At 43.7% G+C, this 13,139-nt stretch overlaps 1 protein-coding gene across 4 annotated transcripts in view; it reads right to left on the reverse strand.

Annotated features, from left to right (window-relative positions):
- Nucleotides 1-1,689: 1,689 nt before the first annotated feature.
- Nucleotides 1,690-13,139, reverse strand: part of DYNC1I2 (dynein cytoplasmic 1 intermediate chain 2) — a 67,040-nt gene continuing 55,590 nt past the window's right edge. For 3 of the 4 annotated variants that reach the window (XM_075529299.1, XM_075529301.1, XM_075529300.1), the window contains 3 exons: nucleotides 6,188-6,328; nucleotides 4,015-4,140; nucleotides 1,690-2,307 (listed from right to left, as the gene is read on the reverse strand). In XM_075529299.1, the coding sequence (XP_075385414.1) occupies nucleotides 2,194-2,307; nucleotides 4,015-4,140; nucleotides 6,188-6,328 (381 nt within the window). In that variant the 3' untranslated portion in view covers nucleotides 1,690-2,193. The remainder of the gene's footprint in view (nucleotides 2,308-4,014; nucleotides 4,141-6,187; nucleotides 6,329-13,139) is intronic. The other variant, XM_075529302.1, reaches the window with a different exon arrangement.

The raw sequence follows: 13,139 nt of genomic DNA on the forward strand, positions 1-13,139 counted from the left end.
CAAATCAGGGTAGCCAATAATCTTGAACTTCTCAGAGAGAGAAAAACTAATCAAAAAGTGAAAAATCAGCCAGATACTTACAGCTTTGTGTCCCACTTAAAAGTGTAACTGAAAATAACAAATAAGCTATTTGTTTCTGTAGCTGAGTATTCCTTAGAATTCTAACGAGTACAGAGCTGTGATACACTTTTCTATTCAGCTTAATGTTGTCAATAGATTTTACATGTATGTTTTTCTGCATATTTTTGCTATTTGGTAGCTAAACTTGAAAGGTAATTCCCTACATTATATTCATCTGTTCCTAAAAATGCAGACGAATGGTGAATGGGCAAAGGTCCACACCATACTTTTGGGGGAGGGGGTGCTGGAGTGATTTTCCAGAAGCAAAAAAACTCTTTTGATATTAAGTATTTTTGCAAATACTTGGCAATTTAATTCCTTTTTCGTTTTCCTCCCACAATTGAACTAGTCAACTTGGGTCACTGAGCATCCAACAAGCCTTACTACTTGATTTCCTACTTGTTTAAAATCATGTTTTAACACATAGGTAGTTCTTCTTTTCTAGTGATTTTTATAAACAGATTTTGAAACTACAATATTATAATCCCATGAATTTTTCTATACAGTGTGATCCTGTAGAAATGGATCTTCTGATAATTCGGGAGGTTCACCAACTGACATAACAAAATTCACCTTGGTTAATAATAGAAAATTATGGGGTGGCAGTTTATGAAAATCAGATAATCAGAAGAGGCCTGGGGTAACTGGAATGAACTGTTGCCGATCTAGGATGAAATTTAGAAACAATCTAATCCAAAGGCATTTCCCAGATGCGGAGGGTAAGGTAGAGAGCCAGCAAGACCTGACGAGCCCCGATGGCCGAGCCCAAACTAGAGCTGGCTCTGGCATCCAGTTCAATTACTCCTCATGCTATGTAATGACCAGAGCCAAGACGTTCCATTACTATTTGTAAACTTCTTTCTTACCAGGTCTTTGTTAGGATTATTAACAAAAACAAAACAATACTGCTTAAATTCTGATTTCTAATCTTCCCTTCTAATTCACGTTCTGGTAACTAAAGAGGTGGTAAAACTTTAGAAGAATAAAGGTTGGAGATCAAGGAGAGGGCCCTTATAGATCCTAGTGCTGGCTTCTGATCCGAAAACAGGTTGATTTCAATACTAATCCTTAGGAGCGGGTCAGCTACCTTTCAGATGCATAGACAAAGTGGCCCCAACAAGGTTCAGAGCTCAAGATGTGGAGCTGATTCAATGATAACATGGGGGCTCATGTGAGCACTTCCCTTCCTGGCTACAGCAACCATGACATCAATTCTTCTCAGGGGAGGTTTCTCCCTCTCGGTGGGCTCACATTTCCTAGTCATCTCAATCAGTGCAAATAATAGGCAGCTTTCCATTTATTCTTTAAAATAAGTATGTTTTACATGCAAAGAAAATAAGATATCAAAGCACAGGTTAACTTGGGAATTTTTTACACTGAGATTAAACACCAGTTCGCGCTGCATGGGGAAATGGACAGGATATTCTGTCTAGTGTATTTGAGGCGTAGAGCTTTAAAGTTTCTGAGGTGGCTGATCACAACAGGGCTTAAAGGAGGATGTTTAAAAAACCACTTAGACACTTTAGAAAGAGATGGGAAAATCCAAACTGCAAGGAGTAAATCCAAATAAAAAGTTAATGCATATTTGCTTTTTATTTATAGATCGCTACCACGTGAATCATAAAGAAGAAAAGGGGTACTAGGGTAGAACTTGGGTAGATGTATTCATGCCAAGGTGAAGAAGAGACAATGTTCCTATACGTTATGGTTAGTTTAACAGAGAACTGCGACCATTTAAAAATATGCAGAACTTATATAATCTGTGCTTTAGAAAGAGCTGCAATAGCGTTGTAAATTGAAAAGGATTCAAAAGGATAACTAATATGAAATATATAACTGTATATAAGAATTCAGAAAAGGCTGCATTTTGTAAAGTCAGTCAGCTGTATTAAAAATGACACAAACGCCAAACCAGATGCATGTTCTATAAAAAGGGCACTGTAAGATATGTTTGCGGCATTACATCCACGTGGTTTCCTTTTAATTATCATTGAGACAGAAGCATGCACATACTCGTAGGATCTACTTAGCGGGCGTCCCAATCTACAAAGGCTGTGCCTCCCACTTCAGGAACTAAGCAGGAATCCGAGCGGCTGCTTCCTCCTCGGCGTCGGCTCGGTTTGCGTTAATTTCCGCGAGCGTGCGGCCAAACCGGGCCCACTCATCATTGCGGGGGACAGCAATCTGCTGTAGAAGAAAGATATTGTGAAATAAAAGATCATCTTCCCCATTATCATTCAGTTTGCTTTCAAACAGTTGTTTAACTCCCCCACTCCCACCCCCTCCCCCTCCAATTAAAAAGTATTAAATGGCCTGATGACCTTTCCATCGTTAGAGGGCTACAACACTGACGTACACTCTGAACCAAAGGGTGGTGTTTGTGAAGCGTGTTGTGCCAGCCTCAGGAGTGACTGCAAAGGTGAGCGTCCGCGCGGGGAGAAAGAGCACAGTGCTTTGTCACCATACGTCTGGCTATCGGCAGCTCATGCAGTTTGCTGGCAGGGAAGAATTCCTTCAACTGTTTTTCACTTCATTCTTAACACCATTCCTACCTGTGTAGCTTTTTAAGTGTGATTCCCAAAAGCTGATTTATCTTAAGTAGTCATTTTTGTGTGGGGCATAAGATAACCTTGACTAATGTCTCAATCACGCCATCAGATCTGACGCCAATTCTACGTCTTCAGTGTTGCACCAATGGAAAAGGGTGAGATGTAAGAGGTTTGTGATGCTTTCCTCCCTGAAGCAGCTCATGACTATTTGGTAATTGTCGTTACAAAACAGTGGGAGTCTGTCAAGGCTAGATTAGAGCACAGGACAATCAGTGGGGCAAAGAGGGGCACCTGCTTCTAAGCCAACAGGGTCTAACCTGATAGAACATCTAGCCCTCAACTCTTTATACTGAATTACTGAAACTTAACAGAAAGTTAAAAATGCAGTTCCTCGGTTGAACTAGCCACATTTTAAGGGATCGCTAAGGTTAGTGGTCAGGAACCCTGGTGGTGTAGTGGTTACGTGCTAGATTGCTGACTGCCAAGGTCAGCAGTTAGAAACGACCAGCCATTCCTCAGGAGAAAGATGAGACTTTCTTCTCCCATCAGGTTAAGTCTCAGATGCCACAGAGGCAGTTCCACCTTGTCCTACAGGGGCGTAATGAGTCGGAATTGACTCTATGTTAGTGAGGGCTTTTTTGATTGTCATTGGCTATAAGAGTGGATAGTATCTCTATAGGATAGTTCCATCATCATGGACAGTGATGTTGTAAGCAATTTAATTCCTCTCCCTGCAGACCCAGTTGCTGGAGACATTGGGGCGGGCAGGAATCATGAGGCACAGCAAAATGAAGGTGCTGGCCGGTCCCCCATCGGAGGAGCTCATCCCAGGCATTGGGTAGGGGCAGGTTGGGCACTAAAGGAAAGCAGAAAGCAGCGCCTCAGGTTAAATTTGATTCGCCATGGTTGTGCAGTACAGTTCAAGGTTCACACTTGGCTAGAGCCATCGGATGACTCCCAAAAGACATTGCTTCTGGTTTCTATGACCTTGCCCAAGCAAATCTATGGACACAGGAAAACAAAATCTGGTCTCATTAGCTATTACATGCAGTTCAATTATAACTACGAACTTCTTTTTCCACCCAAGCAGTTTCTAATTTCTAGCTAATGGGCTTCTAAAAACAGGCTACTGTCAACCTGTCAGGCTCCCCTCAAAATCTGTTGCACGGGACACAGAACACCTGCAGGGTTGCGTCTGCAGTGGAGAGTACGTTTTGCTTTACAACCACATGGTTTCTACAAATGCATGCGCCTCAGAGCCTAGGCTTAGTCACAAAGATACCTCCACTGCGTTGCTGTGAAAGCCAAATGGATGTGTCAAAATTATAGGCAGCAGGTTCCATACCTCTCCCACATCGTATATAACAATCTGTCCTTCAGAATCGCCCACGGCAATCTCCCTTCCCGAATGGGTCCATCTTACACGATTCAGAGCAGGATTACCCTCGACAGAAATGCTGGCAGTTGGCACCTAAAGTCATTGAAAATACAGCGCAGTGTTAAAAGTTTCATCAAGATTTCTATAAACATGTAAAACAGTAATTCTTCTTTCTTCCAATCTGGCTACATTTTTAAAAACGAAGATGAAAATAGGTAGATAAAGAATTTCTCCAACTTTCTTCCTGTTCGATGATATATTATAGATGGCATTATAGTCAATCCCTGAAAAATGGTTTGGCAAAAATACTTAAGTCCTTAGATAGGAAATTCTCACCTGACCAGACACATCACTTTGGGAGAACTGTCCTTTAATAGAATATTCTTTGTTGTTTTAAATTCTTTAAGAAGTCAGGTGTTTGAAAACATACAGCTACAGCTCATTAGAAACAAAGACACGAAGCCACACCAAGACAATCCAGGTCTCCACACACAAATGAGAGTCCAGCTGTGGAGGATTGGAGCTGCTGTGGCAGCTTGCATTCCTGTTGGCAGAAACCTGTGGGCTAATCCCATGCCTAGAACGGGTTCTGAGAGAAGGTGCAACACAGGCCTTTCCGGCTCCAGTTCCAGAACTGACTGGAGGGAGGCAGGCTGCAGGTCCCAGCAGTGGCACCAGGCCCTTCTAATCCACGTGACCTCTCCCATACTGGAGAGACAGTGACATGCAGAGCAAACAGTCACTTTGTGATTGTGACTACATACTACAATAACAACTCTTTAAAAAACACAAAACTTAAAACATTTGAAACCAGATGAAAAATAATCCTTCTAAAAGAGAATGTGGTTTTTACACCAAAGAATAAGACTTTGATGACTCTGAGGAGGCCAAGGATGGGGGTGGGGACAGGGAGAGGGGAGAGATAGGATAAGAGAGGGAGGGAGGAAAGAATCGCCTTCATGGGGCTTAATAGGCGATTATTACTGATTTCATTTGTTGAGGTGGGCTGTGTAACTATACACAATATGTTTCATTAAAACAAAATAACCCAAAAAGCAAAATAGAAAAAAAACAAAACAGTGAAGACTTACAGTCAAAATAGAAAAATCCCTCTGACCTAAATCTTCTTATACATAAAACTGTATTTAGATATATTATTTATTTGACTGTGAGAGGAAAGATCCATATTAAATTGTGGCCATAAATCTACAAGCTCAAAACCCGCACCAAGAAAGTAACCTTCTAAGTAACTGGAAAACATACAATCACATCCAAGTATTTAGCTATTGGTAGCAGTATTTGTACGTGTTTCCCTAACAACTGAACACAACATTCATGTTCTTATATTTCCAATATATTATTCTTCATTGCCCTGTGTAACCAACTATTAGAAAGATACCACCAGAGAAGAGGTGGAAGAGTGGGTTTGGGACAAGACACTGAGCAGCGTTCTCCTTGTTGACAGAACTACTAACATGAAGGCTGCTGCCACAAAGCAATCTACGTTCTAAGGGCGTTTTAAGTCTCCATGAGCTGATAGAGATACACATGGCTAAATAGAAATAGTTAAATTGTACCGCTAATAAGTGGTTTTAGTACCACAAATTGGATATCTAGTGGCTTTTTATATTCATTTTATATGAACAGTAACACTATTTTCAATCCTGCATGGGAAAAAAAAGTCATCAAAATACATTTTTGCTTCAATCACACGTCAGTCTTAGACTAATGCTTATAGATGATACACAATTCTATCAAGGCTAAGAGATAATTTAGAAATCCAGAATTAAGGTTAACATACTTCAACAGTCTGAAAGTACCTGCTTTCTAGCCTGTGACAGAAAAATCTCCCTGTTGCCTTATAAATGAGACTTTGCCAGGCCATTAGAGACACGATGGTGCTGTTCAGAAGGAAGAGGAAATGCCCCGGGAAATGGTCTTGGTCACATTATTTCTGCCTTCAGTTCTGCACAGCATGCTGTTTATTATTTAGGGTACAAAGCTTATTTAGCTTCTTTGTGATGAAGCCACAATCACTGAGCCCTTTTACATTCCTTGGGATAAAAGGAATTTCACAAATTATTCAATAAATCTCCAATTTTCTGTTTTTCAGCTCAATTTTGGTTATTTTCCTGCTCACCTCTGTGTCATTATTGAGATTCCACAAATCCAGTCTCCCCATGCCATCCACACAGGCAAATAGGGCTGGGTGGGTGGGTGACCACATCACATCATAAACATAGTCTGAGTTATCTTCAAATGAGTACAAAGGCTTGTTATTCTGAAAGGGAAAAGTTGATTCTTAGCACGGTCAATATCTGACAGACATTCAACAGGCATGAAAACATTTTATGATATTTAACTCAGCCTAGAAAAAGTTCCTATAATTTGTTTCACTAGAATATTGCTTGTTATGAATTATGGATTAAAGAGGAAACTACTGAACTGCTTTATTTTTTCCCTTTTAAACTTGCCGTACTGTTTTAAAAAAGGAATAGAATGTGTTTTCAGAGCAATTGCCAGTGGCACTGCACGTTTTGACTTGTACCTAAATCGTCCCAGAAAACTAGGCAACACGGACAATACTAGGAGACAAGGTGTTCTCAAAAACCTCCAGGTACAACCCCCCAAATGCAAACTTACTTCAATCGAGCCAGTGCCGACAGTGCCCCCAAGAGGGAACACCTTCAATCCACAAGTTCTCGACATCACGAAGCATCAGACTGTCATATCACGTAGGCCTCTCCTTACTGTGTGCCCACTCGCTTCCCCCTGCATTCAAGTGGGCTCCAACTTGCTCCTCTGCATTTCTGGCGAGAGCGGGTATGTGTTGGGCTGCTAATCGCAAGGTCAGCAGTCTGAAACCACCAGCCGCTCCACGGGAGGAAGAAGAGGCTCTTTATGCTCATGAAGTGTCACAGTCTCAGAAACCCGCAGGCACAGTTCTACCTGGTCCTGTAGGGTTGTTATGAGGGACAACCACCTCCCTGGCAGTAAGCTGGGTTTTGCTGGTTTTTTTAGTTTCTCAGAGAGTAACTTTTTATGGGAGCAGAAAGCCACTTGTATCTTAGGAGAATAACCTACCCAACATCATAAACGCCAAACCACATCCCCTGCTGTGGAGTCAAAGTAACCCTAACGGACACAGTAGAAGCATGCCCACAGGATTTCCAAACTGCCACTTTCTCCCGCCAGAGCTACTGACCTTTCAGTCAGCAGCCAAGCTCTTTAACCTCAGCACGGCCAGGGGTCTTTGTCCCTAACGCATCATTCCTGAAACAACATGAACACACAGGGTCCACAGACACAGCTGAAAACTACAGCGCTTGAAGCTGAGTGTCCTTCCCAGGAAAGGGACTCAGCGCCTTGGGGGCCCTGCATGCTGCATCTTTAACAATTTGCTGACAAACATGATGAACAAATTCCCCCTGCTCCTTTTTGAGTAAAAGCAAGATTCGTCTCCTCTTCTAATTTCCTTCTTTAGCCAGAATAGGTAGTGACGTAAGTCTTTCCGCAAAAAGAAGTGGTGTAAAAGGAACTTTTCTCAAAGGGCATACTTGTACTTCTCTTTACTGCACAATATTCACGTCCATTAATCAGCGTTTGATGTGCTGTTCTGGAGAGCTCTGACGACCAATGGCAGACTTCCAGGATAGGTTACTGGGGAACCTCCGAATTACACTCCAGGTTTGTGAAATTTCTGGCACAGACTAATTGGCAACCCATCCCAAGGTGCCTCAGCCTGGAGGTCGGCTCCCAAGAGCCATCGCCCGGTTGGCTTGCACTGACCACTTTGCAGAGACCAGTCCATCATCAGGGCTCCTGCGGTGCCAACTCATAGCGCCCAGTAAGACAGCAGAGCTGCCCATAGGGTCTCCTGGGCTACCGTCTTTATGGGAGCAGATGGCTAGGTCTTTTCTCCTGTGAAATCACTGGGTGGACTTGAACTGCCAACCTTTCAGTTAGCAGCAGATCACCTATGACTGCACCGCCAGGGTTCCTTTGTACCGACTCAACAACTCATTGCCACAGAGTCAATTCGGATTTACAGTGATGCTAACGGATAGCGTAGAATTGTCCCTCTGGGTTTCCAAAACTGTGAATATTTATGGGAGTAGAAAGCCTCATTGTTCTCCCTGGGTGCCACGGGTGGTTTTAAACCGCTGACCTTGCCATTAGCAGCGCAGCTCGGAACGCTCACACATCGTTGGTGGGAACAGAAACTGGTAGAGCTGCTCTGGAAAATAGTTTGGCAATTCCTCAAAATTGTTCTCTCAGGTAAAGACCCAAGAGAAATGGCATCATAGGCTCACACGAAATGCGTACACTAACACATTCATAACAGTCAGAAAGTGCAAACAACTCAAATGGGCATCAAATGAGAAAATGGAATAAAAGGTGGTATAAGGACATGCTGAAACATGACTGAACAAAGACACAAAGTTTGGACCTGCATACAACATAGATGAACTGTGAAAACATGTCCAGCGAAAGAAGCTAGTCACATACTATCTGATTCCATGAAATGACCATGAATCGCTGGCCATCTCAGGCAAATCCAGAGCCTGGAAGCAGACTGGTGGTTTCCAGGGGCTGGGAGAAGGGAGGCATGATGAGGGAGCACTCAGGAGGATGGTGATCTATTTTTTGAGATTTGAAAATGTTAAAACAATGAGATTGTGGTTATAGCCGTGCAAGATGCTCACATGCATTAGATTGCACATTTTAAATGGGTAAATATGATGGTCTGAATTATATTTCTTTTAAGGCTGTTATTAAAAGAAGAAAGGATGAAAGAGCTAAAGAAAATTTTAAAAAAGAAAGATTAGCAAAGACACACTGATAAGCAGCCCTAAATAAAGCTGGTGCAACGTTCCGGAACAGACAGCAAAAGCTGTCCCTCGAGAGAATGCTCGTAAAATAAAAGGCAGCTTGAAATTACATATTGAAAGGATATTCTATGTATCTAGGAAAATTGACCCATTTAGGACAAAAAAACCCTTTGAACACTCGGGTAAAAAGACCGAGTCACGGGCCATGGAAAGAATGACCAGCACCGGCTTTGTGATGTCAGCGCGGTTTCCTCAGAAGACAGCAGTTAACACAGGCTCAGAAGCAGGAAAATGTAAGTCACCGACTTTATGTACGACCAGACTGACCTTCATAAGCAGATTCGACTGCTGTGAACATGGGAATTTTGTGTCCCTGAGTACATGGACATCTACTACAGAACGTGGCTCAGATGACGGGAAAAAAAATCCCAAAATGTGAGAAGGCATGAACATATGGACTAGTGTGGGTCCTCTTGGCTGTTAGCTACTAGGCAAAGAACTAAAGTATTAAAATCAATTGCAACCCTACGTGTGTTAATGGACCCAGGCAGGATCATCACCCAAAAACACAGCAGCCAGAGAAACCAGTCATTATGAGAGAAAAAAGTGAATGAAAAGGTAATAAAATTTCCCAGGAACTATTTGAAGCCCCCTGTATACATATCCCGATGGAAGCAGAGACCACCACCTAGGAAGTGGTTGACTGAACCTGTGTCTATCTCAAGGTTTTATGCCTACGCATAAAACAAGAAACACAGGCAGTAGAGGGGCACAACAGGAGATACCCCAGAAACACAAAGTCCACATCATGAGAAGCTCTGCAGGCTGACCAACTGTATTTTCCTCCAACACAACAAAGTAAGAAAAAAGAAGGGAGAAGAAAACAACTTTTTCAGATGATAGTAAATTATCAACACCACTATAATCTTAACATTAAAAGGGTTTGCGCTTTAATGTTTCGAAAAGCATGAAATGAAACGTAACAGCAAATTGAAAACCCAAATGAAGAGTTTTTCCTCCGATGGAGTTCTAGTTGCTGTGGGAGGTGCTGGGCTGCTCCCTGCGTGCTCAGGGTTCAAAGTCACTTGTCCAGAAGGGGAGAGACAGCTTTCTCCTGCTGGGAAGGTTGATGGCCTTGACAGGGCACAGGAGGTAGACTCAGCTCAATGACATTGGCTGGTTTGGTTTTCAGATCACAACTTCCCTATCCCTCCCCTTCCTCCCGCCCCGGCAAGTAGGTCCTGGGGGAAGCCAATGATTTGCACTTGGGTATCAATCTTAGAGGTTGGGGTTCAAAACCCCCTCCCCCTGTGGCCCTGCAAAAGAAAGGCGTGTCAATCTGTTTCCACAAAGATCTGAGCCAAGGTAACCCTGCGGTAGAGCAGGTCGACTTTCTAGCATGGGGGCTGCTGTGAGCTGCAACTGAGTGTCTCCCTGGAAACTACACTGGTGCTGTGGCTGGGGCTTCCCCAGCACCGCGCTTTCACAGTAGAGTACAGCCGCAGGCGCACTCTTCAGGTGCACTCCATCACAGTCAGGCGAGGCTCCACACGTGATGCTGACGCACAGTAACGGCTCCGGACCATTGTGCTAAGGTCTGGGGCTCATGAACTAGATGCAAGAACACCCCATTTTCAAGTAATAGTTCACCCATTCAAAGAGCGACTTTGCAAGCAAGAACAGAAGCAGGACAGACTCTCGTTAAAGGGTTTCGTTAAAAAGAAAATACTGCAAAATGCCATTGCCTTCCCCCAACTTTACAATTGTAGTTTAGACAATGACCAGCATTGGAAAAGTGGCCTCACCTAAGTCCGTTTCAGAACGTAAGCAGTTTGGTGGCAGAGTGAGCTACACAATGAACTGCTGTCCTCAAGGTCAGCCGTTTGAACCCAAAGGGGGAGTTCTATTGTGTCCTAAAAGGTCGCTGTGAGATGCAATGGACTTGATGGCAGTGAGTTTGGGTTGGCTCTTTCCTTACTTCTAGAATAAGGTTTTGAACCTTGACTGTAATCCTCTGGGGAACTCAAAATTATGTTGTTGTCTCTGAGTCACCCTACTAAGAGAGTCAGACTTAGTTCATCTCAGGGGCCAGGTGAGCACTGAGAGCGTTAAAAATTGCCCAGGTGATTCTAATGTGGGGCCACGTCTGAGAACCACAGAAATGGATCTCTTCTAATGATCACTGCAGCTCTTAACTACTTACATGTGAAAGCTTCTCAAAATATATTTGCAAAAGGATGGGGAAGAAAAAGAGAGCTAAGCTTCTTTTGAATGACGGCCAGCATCTGAATTAGGGAAGCTGCCTCGTGCTGTGAGAATAAATCAGTACGAACGACCACGAGAGAGGCTATGCTTTTCTGGGGGGGGTCCCAGATTAATTACAAAGAGTCGCTGCAGTACATACATGAACAAACGATGACATCCTCCATCACTGTAAAGTTACGTCGCTAGGCTGGATGAGGACAGAGACAGATGTCTGGAAACAATAACCCACAAGGTCCAGACGCTGTTGTAGGGTGTCCTCGACTACCCCTCGGTCCCATGCGCCAGCAGAACTGCCCCCTAGGGTTTCCTGGGCTTCAGTCGTTAGGGAAGGAGCGCAACAGGTCTTTGTCCCGTGGAGAGAGGTGGGGAGGCATCAGCCTTCCAGTTCACAGCTCAGCGCTAACCACTGCACTGCCAGCGGTCACTGACCTTCCCATCAGCACCTGATGGAAGACATTCACTTCTGGAGAAGCAATGTGCCCTTTAGAAGCAACAGTAATGTCAAACGGCAATGTCTTACAAGGAAAATGAGGACAGCAACTATTCAAGCGCTGTCCAGGCGAGAGGGCGTCTCCAGCAGGGGAGCTTGAGAATTACCACCCCACAGCAAGGCTATCTCTCTAGGAAGATGAGTGAATCAAGCTATCTTAGCTTGATGCCATTAAATATTCAAATTCTGAAACTTCTTTTGTTCCAAATCCTTGCTCACCAAGCAACCTTCTGATTATAATTTGGCTTCCCCTGTAGGTTGTCTGTAGGAAACAATGAGCTGGTCAGGCTAACGTGAGGATGCGGGCCTTCTAGCAGCTGTGCTTGTCATCGTTAGCTAAAAAAAATAATAATAATGAACAAGGAGTAATTTATAATAAGAATGGTGAAATGTAGAAGAATATTAAGCTAATTTACTAGGCCTACTGCACATCAAGTTTCTATAGAACCCTTAGGTTACCTTGAAGCACTTTCTCTCACCTAATCTCCTTAGCAAGGAGGCCTGCCTGAGCATTTCTGCTCTGTACGAAAAATGTTCATATTTAGTATTTGAGAAAGTAAGATTCCTACACATATACTAGACGCAATGTCGTGGCTGACTACACTTCACCACCATGTGGAAAAGTAGCTGTTTATGTTCCAGACACAGGAGCCTGGGGCGCAGTGGTGAGAGAGCTCGGCTGCGGAGCATCAGGCTCAAGCACACTAGCTGTGCTGAGTGAGAATGCTGCGGCAGTCTCTGCAGCCTTGCAAACCCAACGAGACAGTTCTACTCTGTGTTACATCAGGGTCGCTATGAGTTGGAATGGACCTGGCGGCACTGTTTATTAGGGTGGTGGAGGGGTGTGTGTGCTGTGATATTCTGTACTAAAAATAGCCTAGCTCAAAAAAAGGTAAAGAAAATAGTGTGAAGAACCAGAGAAGTAACTCTGTGAGCGCGTTATCAGTTCCCAAGTAGGTGAACAGTAGAGGCTGGCAGATGACTTTGAACTAATTTTGAGGCAGTGCTAAGTGACCTTTCAAGGAATTGCTGGCAGACCCACAGAAAGGAACAGAAGGAGTCTTGTTTTGTGTTTAAAGGACACAAAGGTACAGCAACATCTACTGGGTGATGCTTCCAATTTCTTCCAAAGTCAGAAATCACGGCAGAGGCAAATAAGCACGGTTTGAAGTCTGCTAACTACTTGCAGTCTGTTAGATCCACGAAGGTGAAGACCCTGGTGAAAGCAGCTTGAGGCAGCACTGTTGCTGGGGCAGGGAGCACTGCGCCGGAGAGCACGAAGGGTAGGGATACGGAGCAGCACAAGCACCCGGGGGGGGGGGGGGGAGCACAGTCACAGCATGGCCGAGAGAAACACATTTACTCCGTCCAGTGTTACCGAGCTACTTCTCACAGTGTACCGCCATTTGTGTAGACAAAAGTTAGGATACAAGGTAATTCTTCCCAGTAAGTTTTAGAGAGTCCTTGAGCATGGATGAAAATATACTGCTCTACGTATCCAAAAC

Source organism: Tenrec ecaudatus, chromosome 13, assembly GCF_050624435.1.
Source record: "Tenrec ecaudatus isolate mTenEca1 chromosome 13, mTenEca1.hap1, whole genome shotgun sequence".
Taxonomy (NCBI): Eukaryota; Metazoa; Chordata; class Mammalia; order Afrosoricida; family Tenrecidae; genus Tenrec; species Tenrec ecaudatus.